Here is an 18025-nt window from a genome sequence, read left to right on the forward strand (position 1 = left end):
TAGTTGTAGTAAACCATGTGACGGCAGCCATTTTTGGAAGGTGTCACGTTATTTACTACAACCAATAGGATGACCCCCAATCCTATTGGTTCTAGTACTATGTGGTGGCAGCCATTTTGGTATTGGTGACGTCATTTTAAAGGGAAATGAAGCAGAGCCTTAGAAAAAAAACACGTGTCACATGGTTATACCAGCCAATCAAATTGGCTGGGAACCATTTGTCAGTCAAATGTGATGTCGCAATCCTTATAAAAGGCCTGTGCAGTCTCATTTGATGCCAAGAAGCTGCAGAGTGAACATCTCCACACAACTGGATTCTAATGAAAGAAGAAGAAGAAGAAGAAGAAGAATCCAATTGGATTACAATTAACATATGAAGATAAAGAAGAAAATAACTTACCTCAGGATCGTGGCTGTTGAGGATCATTGCATCTTTGGTCGAGAGCTTCCTGAGACCCCTAGATTCGGAGGGTGAATACATCTGAAGGTAAGAAAAACCATTGAATATATGTTATTTTAATTTTGCAGGTTTTTTCATTGTATTTTTTAATTTAAATTTTTTTCATTACCCATTGATTGCCAATGTATTTATCTATGCCCCTTTAGGGCTACAGATACATACAGTGACAAGCAATGCATTTTTTTGGGCAAATTCTTGCTTTTATTTCTTTTAAATGTATTTTTGTTTGCTTTTAATTATTTCTGGTATTTGTTTTGTGTTTTTTATTTTTTATTTCTGTTATTGTTTTAGTGTTTGCTTTTTCATTGTTGTTTATTTTTGGTGGGTTTATTTGGTGATTGTTTTGATTGAATTATATATTTTTTCGGTTGACCATTGACTGTCATAGTGGTAAATCATGCCCATATTAAATGGAAATTATGTACCACTGTGCCAATCAATTGGTTTATTGGCATTTGTAATGTGTATATTTTTAATGTAATGTATTTTTGATTGTTATGTTGCTGCCAACGGAGGACAAGGATGGTAATGAGGATGGCCTTCATCATGGCAGGGGTAAGAAGAAGTTTTATTTACTTTATGCTGGATAACGTTTTCTTTTGAATGGGAAAATGCACTATTATCCATGACGGGGACCACATGGATCCCCGCCAGCCTCTGGTATCAATCCTGTGCATGAAAAAAAATGCTTTTATGCATCTCTCAATGTTTTTAGCACCAGCCTTTAGCTGGGGAGGATTCATGGGCTGATGCCAGTTCATTGATGTATACTGTACGTAAAAAAGTTTGGGACTCTGTCTAACTTCACGGCCTTGACAGAAGAAGTCTATCCTTTTGTTATTTACTTTCACACAGCATTTGTTTTCAGAGTCCATACTTTTGATTGTGTTGTATGTTCTCCACCCTCTAGTATTCCACTTTCTAGTATTCTCTCTCTCTCTTCCTCCCCCCACATCCCCACATTCAATGGTGGAGTTGAATTAATCCACTCGTTCTTCTAATACCCAATCCGCAGACGGATTTTGGTGGGGGGAACAGATTTGCTCTAAACAATCCACAGAATTCCGGTAAATGAATTTTGACCGGTTCGTTAATCTCTAGTTGTAATCAAGTCTAGTACTTTATATACCTTAGTATAATCATGTAAGTGAACCCCTGCTGGGGCCGCCATTGACACATCTGATGTCACGCGTCCAGCGCACGTCATGATGGCATCATTCTATTCACATCCATCTGACCTGATGTCAGGACCAACAGAACATAAACATAGCTCCAATAGTGAACTAGTCAAGCCCAAACATACCCCAAAAATATTCACAAAATATACAGTAAAGAATTATAATACATCTAGAATAACAAGATATTTTTTTCTTCAAGTGCATAGAGTAATTCTTCTCTGTATGATGTATTTCAACAGAAAAACAGAAGAATAGGTGAATATATGCCATTACCCAACAAAACAAAGTATTGAAAAGATCCCCACAGTCAAAACAAACGGGGGTTGTAAAAGATGTAAAGACATCCCAATGCCTACACAGGCATATGTGGAATATGTAGATATAATCTATGCATGCAAAGGTATATAGTACACATGAAAAAAGGATATAATGCAATTAATCTAACAATCTTCGGGAAAAAAATCAAATACAGCTTAACCCCGTTATAGCGCGGTCCTTGGGGGCCACCCGAGACCACCGCGTTATAAACAGGGTCGCGGAAAAAATTGGGCGATGCAAAAAAAAAACATTTAAATGGTCGCCGCATCAGTGTTACTGCGTCCGCCGGAGGGGGAAAGCTGAGAACTCTCCCGGCGTTTCCATACCAGTGGGGCAGCGGCAACCGCACCCAGCACTTACCCGGCATCTGGCAGCTCTTCTGCTGCCGAGAGCAAGCTCCCTTAAAGAGACAGTATGTCTCTGTGTGTGTATTTGACTGTGTGTCAGTGTGTGTGTGTGTTCAGTGTGTGTGCAGTGTGCTGTGAGTGTATGCAGTGTGCTGTGAGTGTATGCTGTGAGTGTGCTGTGTGTGCAGTGTGCTCTGAGTGTATGCAGTGTGCTGTCAATGCGTGGAGGGTGTGCAGTGTGCTGTGAGTGTGCTGTGTGGGCAGTGTGCTGTGAGTGTATGCAGTGTGCTATGAGTGTATGCAGTGTGCTGTGAGTGTATGCTGTGTGTGCAGTGTGCTGTGAGTGTGCTGTGTGTGTAGTGTGCTGTGAGTGTATGCAGTGTGCTGTGAGTGTGTGGAGTGTGTGCAGTGTGCTGTGAGTGTATGCAGTGTGCTGTGAGTGTATGCAGTGTGCTGTGAGTGTGCTGTGTGTATAGTGTGCTGTGAGTGTATGCAGTGTGCTGTGAGTGTGTGGAGTGTGTGCATTGTGCTGTGAGTGTGCTGTGTGCAGTGTGCTGTGAGTGTATGCAGTGTGCTGTGAGTGTATGCAGTGTGTGCAGTGTACTGTGAGTGTATGCAGTGTGCTGTGAGTGTGTGCAGTGTGTGCAGTGTGCTGTGAGTGTGTGCAGTTTGCTGTGAGTGTGTGCAGTTTGCTGTGAGTGTGTGCAGTGTGTGCAGTGTGTGCTGGTGCTGTGTGTGTGTGTAGTGTGCTGTGAGTGTGTGCAGTGTGTGCAGTTTGCTGTGAGTGTGCTGTGTGTGCAGTGTGCTGTGAGTCTATGCAGTGTTCTGTGAGTGTATGCAGTGTGCTGTGAGTGTATGCAGTGTGTGCAGTGTGCTGTGAGTGTGCAGTGTGCTGTGAGTGTATGCAGTGTGCTGTGAGTGTATGTTGTGTGTGCAGTGTGCTGTGTATGCAGTGTGTGGAGTGTATGCAGTGTGCTGTGAGTGTGTGCAGTGTGCAGTATGCTGTGAGTGTGTGCAGTGTGCTGTGTGTGCCGATGCTGTGAGTGTGTGTAGTGTGCTGTGAGTGTGTGCAGTGTGTGCAGTGTGCTGTGAGTGTGCTGTGAGCTGTGAGTGTATGCAGTGTGCTGTCAGTGTATGCAGTGTGCTGTGAGTGTATGCAGTGTGCTGTGAGTGTGCGCAGTGTGCTGTAAGTGTGTGCAGTGTGCAAAAAAAAAAAAAAAATTTTTAATTCGGAGTCCATGCTAAAACACGTTATAAGCAGATCCGCGTTATAGCGGATCCGCGTTATAGCGGATCGCCCTATAACAGGGTTGAGCTGTACAGGGAGTATCTACAAATAGCATGTGACATTCCTGTCCTCATTCACGCCCAGAGTCTAATAACTCTAATAATAATTAAACTCTAAAACTAAGCACCTTTCTGGGCAAAATCCGATTTTGCATAGATTTCCATCTTGCCGTTTTTGACAAACTTGAGTTTCTACTATACCATTTTGAATACTGTGGGTTTTTTGTAAGGAAAACTCCCCTTTTACCCCCTCCAAGACCATTATCCCCTATTGCCCCCTCCCCCCAGGACCATTATCCACTTTTACCCCCTCCAGGACCATTATCCCCTTTTACACCCCCAATCCAGGACTATTATCTCTTATATCCTCCCTCCATTACCTTCTTGTACCCACCCCACACTTCCTTATACTCCTTACACTCAGGCCCATTCTTTCTTGTACCCCTTCCCCCGTCCCCCCATACGCCTGTATAACCCCTCCCGCCTCACCCTCCACCCCTCATACCCATACCTTCTCCTCCCTCCAACCCCCACAGTGTGCCGAGTGGAAGAGGGGGTCCTTATATGTGTCCTGGGCCCAACAATTTCTGTTGGCGGTCCTATTTCTGTTGGAATAGGATGCCAATATTGCCAGTAAATACGGTATATGTAACTCTTCACCTTCTAAAGTGGCTAAGTAAGTGAGTCTGCTTTTTTTCAAGCATTTTACCTAGTATGTTTTTTTTTTAATTGCCAATCAGCTTACAGTGTACGCTTTGCTGACATGCTTTCAGTTGTATCTATACCATATTGTTTAAACACAAACGCATGATTTATTATACTGTTAAGATACGTTATTCATGAATTGATTGTTAAAATGAACATTGTTTTATGCCTATTATGTGCATTATGTGACAGTAAGAAACCTTGCTGAGTTTAAGATTCATACTGATTAGAGTGTTAAAGGTCTGCAATAAGATATTCCAGTTGCCGACAGTTTCAAAATGTAATGGAGTGTGTGCTTGATATATTAAGGCAGGAAGATTAATGATTTGTGTCAACTTTGAAAGCATGCTTGTGGGCATTGCCTGCATAAGAATTACTTTTACAGATGCAGAGATGGAATGGAAGGATAAGTGAATATATTGATTTCCATATCAAAATCAGAAGCATTGCGCATGCGCGAAAAGTGTTTACAAATTGCTATGGGTCATTCACTGTAATAGTTGCTGAGGGCTCACATCAATCTGAACTGTAAGGAAAGCTACACCTATATTTCAAGCTGGTACACCACTGGTTTTCATAAATATGAACGAAGTCATTATGAATATGCTAACACTTTACTGCAGTATTAAGCAGCCATGAGATTTGCCTCGAGGGACACTCAAACGGATTCAAATATTGGTGATGCACTTTGCACCAGGTGAATTTTCTAAAAGCTTTAAGATTATTATCTCTGAGATAAGAGATTTCAAACTATAAAGAGAAGGTCGAGGCATCATAGAAAGTCCCAGACATCATCAAATATTATCAAGCAGCCCAATTGAAACAAAGAGGTGATGTGGAACAACAACCCGGCAACCTCGTGTTGGCTGGGGATTGAGTCATTTTATGTGCGTCCACATTCCCTGACGTCCTATGGACTGGGTTAGGAGAGGAGAAACACATGGAGAGGTTTAAACTACTGTAGGTTCGATGAGATGTACATGGGAAACTTGGTCTAAAAATAAATATTCACTAAATTCAACTCCATCGTTTTTATCACCTATATTTAATAATCCTCATTTTTTACCAGGATGTGCAAAAAATTCATTCAAACAATTTAGAGAGATAGATATTACAATGGTAAACAACTTGGTAGTAGAAGGGAAACCAATGACATTTCAGGAGATACAAATAAATTATCAAACACAAAATATCCCAATTTTTAATTTTCTTCAAATTAAACATTATTTATTGAAATTATCGCAAAAAGAGAAATTTCCGGATTTAACACATTTTGAAAAACTTTGTAAAAAAGGTGTGTATCAGAAGGGGTTGATCTCAAAGATATATATGGAATTAATTTTGGCAACAACTCCTCAGATTCATAATTGTATGTTGAAATGGGCTGAAGACCTCAATGCAGAAATAGATAGGGAAACCTGGGAGGATATCTGGGAATCGGCAGCTAAAACTTCAATTTGCACGACAACGAAGGAAAATATATACAACATTTATTTCAATGGTACCTAATCCCGAGGAGGCTGAGCCAGATCTCCCCAGGCACATCAGATCTATGTTGGAGAGGTTGTGGTCTGAGAGGAGATATGGTACATATATGTTGGTCATGCCCACAGATTCAAAAGTTTTGGACAAAGATACAGAATATGCTTCAGGAAATTACAGATATAAAAATCCCTCTAGACCCACTAATGTATTTATTAGCAAAGCCCATCGAAGAAGTGTCTAACCCGGAGAAAAATGATCTCGCTGCTGTATAGCAGCAGCGTGGAAAAATATAAATGTACCATTAAAACAAACAATAATTAAAAGAGTAAATTAAGTAAAATTAATGGAAAAGCTTTTAGCTCAACTGAATCAAAAATTAGATCAATTTTATAGGGTCTGGGAACTATGGCCTCCGTACTTCAGATAAAATCCTAATTCTGGTTGATTATTATCCTGATCTACTTTACCTTCTAGCTCTTATACATACCCATACTTCTAAACTAACTTTACCATCCCTCCCCTTCCCACTCCTTTCCTCTCTGGCCCCATCTTTATCTATCCTTTTTCTTTATCTTTTCTATGTTATAAAATAAAAAAAAAATAAGAATAATTGGTAATTAAAAGAATCAAAAAAGATTTAAATATATAATTTGGATATGGAACATATAGAAAATTGTAAAGAAATCATATAGAGAAGATAATTGTATTTGCTAAGACAGATATATTAAACATGTAAAAACATATATTAAAAATGTAAAGGGATAAATATTGTTCTACTGTATTATCAACATTGTATATGTAAGTAAAATGTTAATATATTCATGTAAAATAATAAAAAAAATATTGAAACAAAAAAAAAAGAGAGAAGGTCTAGAAGGAAAGAAGTGTGTCAACACCTCTGTGTATGATACTGCACACACACATGTTCTATTTGGCGCGCTTTGCGGATCTAACCTTTCCCCACCATGAGGTCAGAGATAAGGAAAGAATGTTAGCGCTGACAAGCTACATATACTGTAATTCCTCCAGGAATGATCTGGATAAAAGTTATGGGCTTCCTATCCAGCACAGAATGTTTCATGTTGCTTATCAGTATGAGAAGTTTTATTATGACATCATATCTTAGGTTTATGCCCACTTCATCAGTGGTAGAAACGTGCCTTGCATGCAACGTTTTCTACACAGCACATTTGGGAGGTTGTTGCAGTGCAGAATTCATACCTACATTTTCCTTTTTCATTTTTGATTGTGCTTTTGAAAACCGACAGTGCTTTTTGTCTCCTTTGAATTATGCGATTAGAAAGTGCTGTGGGAGGTGAGACATGCTGTTTGTATCAGTGTGTATATATATATATATATATATATATATATATATATATATATATATATATATATAGTGGTCGACAAATCACCAAAAAAATCTACTCGCCAAACAATAAAATCTACTCGCCACCTAGTACCACACGTGTGCTGCTTGGGCCAATACGAGCTCGCCACGATGTTAAATCCACTCGCCCGGGGCGTGCAAATGTATAGGTTTGTCGAACACTGTATATATATATATATATATAAATATATATATATATATATATATATGTAGTCATGCATATCAATGCCTACTGTCATCTCTCCTGCTGGCAATACGACCTGGTAAGTTACAGGAGTGCCAGCAGTAATTATGGAGCCAAAAGTTAGTGCGCGTGAATACGGGAGTAAAAGTGGAAGGTTGAAGTTACAAGTTCAAGGTACCCCCTAGTGTCGTAACTAGGGGTACCCACTAATCTTTAAAGTGAGCTAAGGCCAACTGTTCCAGGGACCTGGAACAGGGGTGATCTCCCTACGGGGAGAGGGAATCCCACTCCATTGGGAGGGCGTACCTTTTGAAGGGAATCACGGAGAATGTGCGGCTGAGAAGTTTCACTGCCCCGGGCAGCTCGCCCACCTCTGGTACAATAAAGATGACTTGTAAAAAGGAAACCCACTGGTGTGAGTTTGCAATTACTCTCCGGGGGCCCTCACCACCAAGAAGGAGTTCCTCATCAGGACCATCTACCTGCATCTGCATAGATCCTGATGAGGTGGAGGCGCTGCACGTAATGTGAGTAAGACTCAACACCCACTACCTCAGATACTGTCCGCCTTGACATCCCCCAATACCATCAAGCGGGAGACTCAGGAGTCCTGTTGCTTACAGGTGCACCATCATGCACAGACATGTAACTGGGCTGGATAGACCACAGGGGCCAATGTGAAATTGGGGGGGTCAGACCAGACACGAACACCCGTTACATATATATACTGTATATCAAAAGGATAGGCACACCAAAAATATGCAAAAATGTATTTTATTGGGCCAATAAAATACGTTTCTTTTGCATATTTTTGGTGTGTCTATCCTTTTGTTATTTTTGTACAGTACCTTATAGGTAGTTGCCAGAATGTCCTCCTACTGTCTCTGTAAGTTCTGCTTAATTATCACTTCGATTGTAAGCTCCTCGGGGCAGTAGACTCCCTTTCCCATTGTTACTGTCATGTCTGAAGCGCTGATTCCCTTTGTGTTATATTATTATGTCACGTGTATTACTGCTGTGACAGACTATGTACCTGGATGGCACTATATAAATAAAGAAATACATACAGTACATACTGTACATCCACCCAAATACCCAGTTGGGGAGAGATAGAGTTAGCACTTGGTGTTGAGTATTCTACATTTCTTAATCTCACCCCTCGCCCCCCCCCCCCCACCCACTATATTTTACTGATATGTCTTTTATATGTCTTTTACTGATGCTGTGTCAAAAGACCCCTTCTCGCACCAGGTACATTAAATGCACATGCCAGGCTACAGCCAATATGAGGAAGAATGGTTTCGCTGAACACTGTCAACTAACGACCGGTCTCTAATATATAGTTTTTAGCTCAAATAATTTGAAAACTGTCCCTAAAACAGTTAGTAAGCCATCCAACCCAATTTAATCTGTTGGACACCCGTCTGGGATTTAGAAAACATTACAGCTCTGGGATGACCCTGATACAGTAGGTGTCACTGAATTCCTGCTCAGCACAGTAAATGCAGGGGGCGCCGCAGCTCTGAGTCTTCTTGACTTGAATGCAGCGTGCGACGCAGTCGATCACACTTTGGTTTACCAGACCTAAATCGGATGTTGGCCTGAGAGGTAAAGTGCTGGGCTGGTTCCAGTCCTTTCTTAGTGAGAGTAGTCAGAAAGTGGCCCTCAAAGAGGAATCGTCAAACACAATCCTGTTGACTTGTGGCGTCCCTGAGGGATCTGCCATTTCCCCGGTTTTATTCAATATCTTAAAGCTGCAGACCAAGCAATATCCTACATGTGTGTGTTTTTTTTTTTTTAATTAACCAGTTCTGTACTATGAAAAAATAATTGTAGCATTAAAAAAAATACAACTCTGACTGACATTTTTAATGTATTAAAATGTAACAAGCATTTTTATTTCTATAGCAACCGTTTACAAAGTCACATTTTCCTCTTCTGAAATAGGCTCTGGCACACCCTTTCTTAAGCCTTGCCCTCTTTCTAGCAGTGCACCAATTGTATCTAGTGACTGCCTGGTCACACGATCTTCCCCACAGAACTTTGCATCTTGGTCCTCTTCTGCTGCATTAACAGCCATTTAGTGAACAACCGAGCCGAATCTTTGCCGATCGAACAGCAACTTAGCTAATTACTTTTCTTTGTGTGGATTGTATTAATGCACATATTAAAGGGAATTTTTATTTTATTTTTAAATTAAAAAAAACCAGCAGCATTGACTGCTACATTAAACCCCTAGTTGGACATTATTTGTTCAAATCAAATTCCGTTCCATCAGTACGCAGATGATGTCCAATTGATGTCGAACATCTCCAACGATCCCATCATCACGGTGAACGGTCTAAATGACCGCCTTAGCAACATCTCTAACTGGATGGCTTCGATTTGGCCACAACTTAATGCCTGTAAATCCGAGTTACTCCTGATAGGCCCTAAAGCACAAACAGATGCGGGGAGAAATGCCTTCAACGATCTAAAAATCAATAACTCAGCCATCCCTAGGAAAGAGAAGGTTAGAAGCCTTGGAGCTATTATAGATTAAAAACATAATTGATCAGCCCCATATTGCATCTATTGTGAAAAACTACTTCCAAATCCATCGGCTGAGACAAATGAAGGCATTTCGCATGAAATCCAACTTACAGGTTGGAGTTTGCAAACTCTCTGCTGATCTCTGGGTCTCCAGAAATATAATATCACAGCCCTGCAGTTGGTGCAAGGCCAGGGGAGACCACATCGCCCCAGTATTACAAGATCTGCATTTTGTTCCCGCTGGAGCAAAGGGTTCATTTTAAGATCCTAACCCTTACCTTTAAAACTACCCATGGACCTGCCCCGCTTTACCTCCACAACGTCCTGATCAGCAACACCTCAAATCAGGCCCTTAGATCTGCCATCGCCTGATTGAGTCTCGGTTTAAAGTCGATAAAGCTGGAGCTTTATCCAGGACCGTCCCAAAGACTGTGGAATAAGCTCCCTGCAGCTCCAAGAAGACAGGAAGCTTGACTACCATTCAGAAAGGAATTAAAACCTTCCTTTTTAATCAAAGCCTGGCAAACCGATCCTAATACTAGTAGCCAGCTTTCCTGCTCCCGCTTGATCAACGTAATAGCAATTATGCAATCAGACAGTGGCGTTCTCGTCTTCGGGCATCTCAGCAGGAGGAGGATATTTTGAACACACTTTGAACCATACTTGGAACTTAAACTTTATAGTAATCTTAGTGTTTCAGATTAGATAACAACAGTTTAACACATTTACGAGCTATGAAGGAAAAACTCCTACTTCTCGTTTAATGAACATGAATTTACCAGAGTGTATCTGTACTTGCTGACATAATACAGTGACATCAATTTAGTTACCATCAGTTGATTGTCTATTTTATGCCTCTTATATAGTTTTAATCTACGTAACAGACCTACAATTTTCAAAGGGATTGATGAGAGAGAGAGAGAGAGAGAGAGAGAGAGAGAGAGAGAGAGAGAGAGAGAGAGAGAGAGAGAGAGAGAGTGAGTGAGAGAGAGATAATGAATAAGTGATAAGCACAAATAAATTACTTGTAAAACAGATATAGGCCCTAATAATACAGGATCCTATCTAATATAACGTGATATAAACAGTACACACAAACAATGAGAAGTGACTTAGAAATAAATATATATTCAAAACCTCTGGTGGAATTGCAGCTCTAAAATACATGTTCTTTTCAAACAACAAAAATGACATACAGTGAAAGTAACAAAGCGTAAGACCACCAGAGGAATGATGCTAAAAACACAAATGGTGACAAAAAGTGAAAATGATGATGTGGGGAAAAAAAGGGGGGGGCGGGTCTCCCACTCACATGATGAAAGATAAAGGTAAATCAATAGAGATAAAACTCCTGGTGTTATGGTCCTTGTTCCAAGTAAACTGGGTGCAAGTAATCCAAAACTGGGTGCAAGTAATCCAAAACTGGGTGCAAGTAATCCAAAACTGGGTGCAAGTAATCCAAAACTGGGTGCAAGTAATCCAAATACTGTATCTGGGAAAAAGAAGCAAAACATTTTGGAATACAATTTTATAACAGAAAGGGAGAAAAGTAACGCACTTACAAACAGACAACAGGTCACACGCAGATAGATTATGTAGAGATGCAGAGTTGCAAGGGAAAGCTGGCTCGTCCTCACCGACAGTCCAGCTGGTTGTCGCGGGCCCGCGCAGTCCAATGACATCACAGTGTTTGAACTACTGCAAAGACTTGGCTTGAGTGAGCAGCAGCTGTGTTTCCCTGTGTATCTGTGTATCGCGGCGAATGGGCTTTCTCCACGCTTAACTCCGCCCACAACTGTGATGTCATTGGACAGACAAAACTACAGTGTAACCACCTAACAAAAGAAGTTCGTCTAGAGCATGGGTGCACAAACTGGAGGTCGCGAGATTTGGGGGGGGAGGTGGAAGGGGGGCGGCGGTTACAGAGGCCCCGCGCTCTTCACTTAGGCATTTAAATTAAATGCCGGGGGACCGCGCGAGGCCTCTATAACTAACTTACCTTGGCATCCAGCGACGCGTTGTCATGGTAACCGGGCGTCGAATGAAGTCGCGGTGTCACGTGATGTCGTGTTGCCATGCCAACGTGACCCGATGGTGTCATTTGATGCCGCGTTGCCGACGACAAAATAAAGGAATTTGCAGAGGCCTCACGCGATCCCACTGCATTCATTTAAATGCCTTGGTGGAAGAGAGAAGGGCCACTGCAAACACCGCGCCCCCCCCCTGAAAAATCTTGCGCCCCCCAGTTTGCGCATCCCTGGTCTAGTTTTCAGTGATCAGATCATCTCCTTGACTGCCAGGTGAAAAAAATACATTGCAGTCATTTTTAAAAGTCCCAGCGAAATTTATGTTGACATCAATATTTGTCCAGAACAAGATGATGTGGTAGATGTGTGATACGTTAAAAAAATGTTGTGATTTTCCATAATTCGGTTAACATGATGCTTAAAAGTGAGTCCTATGTAAAACGTCACTGAAGGTCTTTAAAAACATAGTTGATTTGCACAGCATGTCATCAGAAAACTTGGAAGGAATTATTGCATTATTGTTGTGATATGTATATTTGTTTATGAAGCTAAAAAACTGAATTGTTACAGGGCCTTTTTTTCACGATAATAAACATAATTTAATCATAAGGTGTTTATACTTTAGGACGTCAGCTGTCAAGGAAGCAGCAAAACGCAAACATGCAAGATCTCACAGCAGGGACCTCTGCACCTGCTAATTCATTTCCAAGTTTTATCTTGTTACACCTGATTCTCTCTTTTATCAAGTGAATTCTTTGTTGTGCTAAGTTTCATGTATTATTTAAGTTTCAAACTTTCCCCTAACAATAACACGTGATATTTGCAGAACAAAAGAGCTAGAGTTGTGAGATGTAGTTTTTGAAAATCTTTATTTATTTATAGTCGATTAACTGGGGTATAGCCAGAATTTCTAAATCGATAATACATTCCGCTAAGGCAGCAAGGCAACTTTGTCATGAAGGCAGGGTCGCTTTATACATTAGGCCGGCTTGGCACAGTGCCCAGGGCCTACGAACCTTTTAGGGCCCACAATATTTCACTTGAAAAAATACCTAAACAAAAAAAAATCACAAAATAAGAGAAAACAGAAAATTTTAATTTAAAATGCCTTCGAAGTATCGATATCTTTAAATATCGAAACAAAAGTATCGATGGCAAATATCGCTAGTATCGAAAGAAACAAGCAAACGATGAAATTAGCATAAAAATGAGTAAAAATATCGGACACACAGGCCTCTAGAAATAAGTGCCTAGGGCCTACGAAGGTCTTAAAATGGCCCTGTATGAAGGTTCAAGGATTTTTTTTTCTGAATGTGAAAATTTACTGTTGCATTGTACCGTCACGATTCTGTAGTGCACCAGATTTGATTAAGAAAAAAAATCCACTTTTTATGTATTTTATTCATATGTCGGCGCCCTAGTCCTAATTTATGATACAGCAAATTAAAAAAGCCGTGCCGATTCTTTCAAATCTTTCATTGAATAAAATCCAGGGTTTTTTTTTTTTATAATCCAAGCTCGAATTTCATATTGAATCCGAAATCCGTTGCTGGATTGTTAAAAATCCGACCTCTGTGCTGGAGGGGATGTGGTCAAAAGGGAGACATAGCCCACATTTGGTGGTCATGTCCGGAGATCCAGAAGTTCTGGACCAAGATCCAGACACTTATCTATGAGATCACTGGAATCCCTCTCCCCCTGGACCCCCTGACCATGGTGCTGAGCAAACCCATAGATGACCTCCCCCCACCAATGTCCAGGCTGATCAGGGCCATGCTGACAGCGGCCAGATGCTCTATAGCGGCAGCCTGGAAACAGATTAAGGCCCCCTCGAGAACCACAGTAGTGAGAAGGGTTAACGAGGTCATGACTATGGAGAAGCTTACGGCCATGCTCCAAAAGAAAATGCCCCAGTTCTGGAACACATGGGACCCCTGGATCGAGAGATAAATCCCCAAAAAGTCAAAGCACCTAGGTCTAGCAGCCACCCCCAAACAATTGGAGAGCTACACCGGGACACCTCTGGGCAAGCCCACATACCCCCCTCCCCCTCTTTCCTCCCCCCCCTCCCATGTTTGTCTTCTCCTCCCCCCCCCCCCCCTCCTCTTCCCCGTACTCTTTTTCCTACTGAAAAAGGAAAACTGGTATTGGTCCTTCTCTGGAAATAATGAGCACAAATGTTGTGGGCCCACGACACTACTGTATGTAAATTTATCTGTGACTGTGACCAATAAAAAAATTGTTACAAAAAATCCGACCTCATGTTAATCCAAGGAGAGAGACTTTCAATTTAGTGGTGTCTCCAGTTGTGTATATATCCCTGAAATGTCCCTCCAAATAAATTAGGGAGACATGCCTGTGCTGAAGAAGAAGCATACCTGAGGTTCCCAGCTGGGAGATATGCTAATAGTAATCATTGTGAGCTAAACCAGCTGTTGGGTAGCATCCCTGTCACATCATACAGTATGTTTGAGATGCTCACTGCTCACACATGTACTGTAATTAATCTAACTGTTGGCATATTTCACAGGTATCTCAGGTGTGCTCTTACATAGAGGTGCTTTCTGTAACTGTAAATAGACACAAAGTGTTATTGGGTTAGCAAGTCTAAGGCACCTTAGGAATGGGGTATGGTGTCAGACCCAGCAGGATGGGCAGTTGAACCCACACAACCTCTGATATTCAGGACAACTCTAGCAGTGTGAGCTAAACGGATGATGGATAGCACCACTGTCACAGCATACTTAGTTTTGAGCTATACTCTTATTGAGTGCACATACATGTACAGTACAAAGCACTTTACCCTCTTCTGGGACAGGGCATCACCTGACCTCCGTAATTCATAGCCCTCAGTACATATTACTTTGAGCTTGAAGTCCTTTCAGGGTTGCAATCAACAAAATAGATATCTCTTTGAGGTATGCTGTTCATAGAAAGTTTGTGTTGCTACCCATCAGCTGGTTTAGCTCACACTGCTTGAGCTGCAGTCTAGAAAAGCAGTGGTTGGGGGTTCTAGTCCTGTTTGGGGTTGACACCATTCCAGCTATTAGGTTGACTGTAGGCTTATTATCATCTCTATATAATAAATATGGAAATCCTTCTAGGAAGTGTGGGACGGGACTAATTTAAATATATTTTGCATAGCGATTTCCCAGCCAGGAACTTCAGATGTGATCCTTTTTCAGCACAGGCATGTCTCCCTAATTTATCAGTCAGTCTCTCTCACGCTGTTCCCCCTTACAATACATCATAATATATCGCAGAATATCACAGAGATTGCAAAGGATTTTATATTCCAACCTAGAGGGAACAATAAAGCCTGCTACACCTGTATCTGCAGCATCAATATGATTCAAACTACAACAATATCAGATATCAAACATTCTATTTGTCATTTACATCTATTTTACCAGGTTTTTTTTTATATATTTAACAAGTTGGCATTTTATTTCCTGATCAGAAAACAGGTATATAAATATTAGATGAGTGTTTAATTTCTTAAACGTTTATAGATTTTTAATTAAAACTTTTTTTTTCCCTCCCCCCTTTGCAGGTATGACATGTCAAGCTCGAAGCTCATATGTCACCTCTGAAATCCTCTGGGGCCATCGGTTCACACCGGTACTCACACTGGAAGATGGGTTTTATGAAGTTGACTACAACAGCTTTCATGACACGTATGAGACCAACACACCATCTTGCAGTGCCAAAGACCTGGCCGACATCATCAGCAAGGCAGAGATGCCCTTGAGCTGGTCTGTGTCCAGCAAACTGGACCAGCATGCAGAACTGGAGAATGAAGATGGAGCAAAGATCCACGAAGAGCAAACAGAACAGAACGGGGACGTGGCAAACGTAGAGAATGAATCTAAAGTGTAGCGCCACCACAACGCAGGGCATTTATTATTCAAATAAATCATACTGCTGGTGTGAAAGTCCACTGCCCAGAAATAAATCAAATGACAAGCAACGAGACACTAGGCTTATTAAATCTGCAATACTGCCAATATATAGTACACTTGTATATCTATGTGCGTCCATCTACTGCAGATTGCGGATGAAAATGTGTGTATTCTTCTTTTGGGGCTTGTAAACAACCTTTTTCAGACTGTGAGGCCAACAAAACAAGACAGTGTTGTTAGATATTGGTTTTCTATGAAGGTTTTATAAACCTTGGGCAGGGTAATGCGTCCAGGTAAAACAGACATCGCTTTAAGCCAAGGCAAATGGTCATCAGTTCACTAAGACACTGTACATATGCCTTATGTAATAATATGCTCTTAAATTTGGTAATAAACCCAGCATGTACAAAGGAACTGTGAATGAAGAGTCTAAATAATGTACATAGATGTGTAATTAATGTAGGTTTAGATTCATAATTCTAGGATTAAGCGGATGCAAAAAAATAACAGGTTACAATTTAGTATTTACTCCTATTTTTTTCCTTCTATATACCAGTTCATTGCCCATTAATTTCCATATACTGTACATCCATCTCCAATGTTGTGTAAACTTATTCTTCAGTTTACCAGACTGGCAGCTATTTTAAGTACCTCAATATTTATTTACTAATCAATGTACTTACTATTAAAGCCATAGACTAAGTCATGTGAGAAATAGGGAGATCAGGATAATATAACTGATATGCTGTGAAACTGTTTACATAAACAAATATAAGTCTATATAAAGCTCATGAGCATACAGCAATCATTCCGTGGTTGCTTTGAGTTCTAAGAAAATGAATCAGTCCCATGCTATTAAAGACCCCAGAATCTCAGAGGGACGTGTTCTGTTTTTGTATTTTTATTTTCTTGAGAGACGGATGTTCAGAGACGTGATGGGAAGGCAGTAAACACTTTGAATGTAATACAGTACTTACACAAATCGCATTTTGATATCAACACAAGGTGGCAAATCCAATCTCTAGCCACCACTCCTGCAGCGCCGAGGTTAGGGAAAGAGTGACCTTAATCGGTTCCCTCTCTGGTAGTATCAAGAGAGCAATTATTCCACCAGGTCACTTCCTAACACTCCCATTTATTCCCTCCCACTTGTAAATAGTCTTGTGTTGAGTTTTCTAAACGAGACATTCAGAGCATACACGTTTCAGTTAGAAGTACTTTTTGGCCACATCCTCATCAATGCATCTTCTTGAACATAAAATCAGACAAATGAATTTTTTGAAGACACTGGAATTCAGCAGGTTAAAGGCACTACTGACACAAAATAAACTGGGATGTGTTTAAAATAGGGACAACAACCCTACCCCTTTTACAGTACATCTCAGTCAAATGTTTAATTATTTGAAGGAACAGGCTTAAATAAGTATTGGTACAGTGAAATGATAATGTAATAGTATTTTGTAATTTATTTTTATGAGGCCATTCCAGCACTGTAAACAAGCCAGACAATTAAACAATTAAGACATTTAAGCATTGCTACGGTGGCTTTCAAATAACTTAAGATTCTTTCAAAAAGCCTCTCGTTATAATTTGTGCGTTATGTAGCACGCATCCCAAACTTGTAGCTATACTGCGAGGCACTAAATCAGTCATAACAGACACAAACGACCTTTGTGCGATTGATTAATATACAAAATCTCTTTCCTAGCATCAATTTATTATCACAGGATTTACACTCAAACATATCGGAATTGTCTTGACTCGTTTATGGCTCATATATGCCAGAATTCACTATGCTGTAAAAAACGCTAAAAAAACGTGATCCTCCGTTAACATTTATTTTTTTTCTGCATGTTCTTGTATAGCACTGCTAGTTTTGTAAGTTTTGAAGCAGGGGAACCTGGTTCAATTCCTGGTGTCAGCTCCTTGTGACCTTGGGCAAATCACTTTATCTCCCTGTGCCTCAGGGACTGAAAAATAGATTGTAAGCTCCACAGGGCAGGGACCTGTGTCTGCAAAATGTCTCCTTGTCCTTGCCCCATGGAGCTTACAATCTATGTTTTCAGTGCCTGAGGCACATTGAGATAAAGTGACTTGCCCAAGGTCACAAGGAGCTCCTGCTTCAAACTCAGTGCCAGTCAGTGTCTTTACTCACTGAGCCGCTCCTTCTCTCCCATTAAACTTTGGGCTCCGCCACTGTCATATCGTGCTCA

The 18025-nt window shown here is 40.7% G+C and overlaps 1 protein-coding gene across 2 annotated transcripts in view; it reads left to right on the forward strand.

The window, feature by feature from the left end:
• The window catches only part of KCNJ6 (potassium inwardly rectifying channel subfamily J member 6), a 270546-nt gene extending 252778 nt beyond the window's left edge, over window positions 1–17768 (forward strand). For both annotated transcript variants that reach the window (XM_075593752.1, XM_075593753.1), the window contains exon 3: window positions 15464–17768. In XM_075593752.1, coding sequence (XP_075449867.1) covers window positions 15464–15789 — 326 coding nt within the window. In that variant the 3' untranslated portion in view covers window positions 15790–17768. The remainder of the gene's footprint in view (window positions 1–15463) is intronic.
• Window positions 17769–18025: the final 257 nt, after the last annotated feature.

Source organism: Ascaphus truei, chromosome 3 (assembly GCF_040206685.1).
Source record: "Ascaphus truei isolate aAscTru1 chromosome 3, aAscTru1.hap1, whole genome shotgun sequence".
In the NCBI taxonomy this organism is placed as follows: domain Eukaryota; kingdom Metazoa; phylum Chordata; class Amphibia; order Anura; family Ascaphidae; genus Ascaphus; species Ascaphus truei.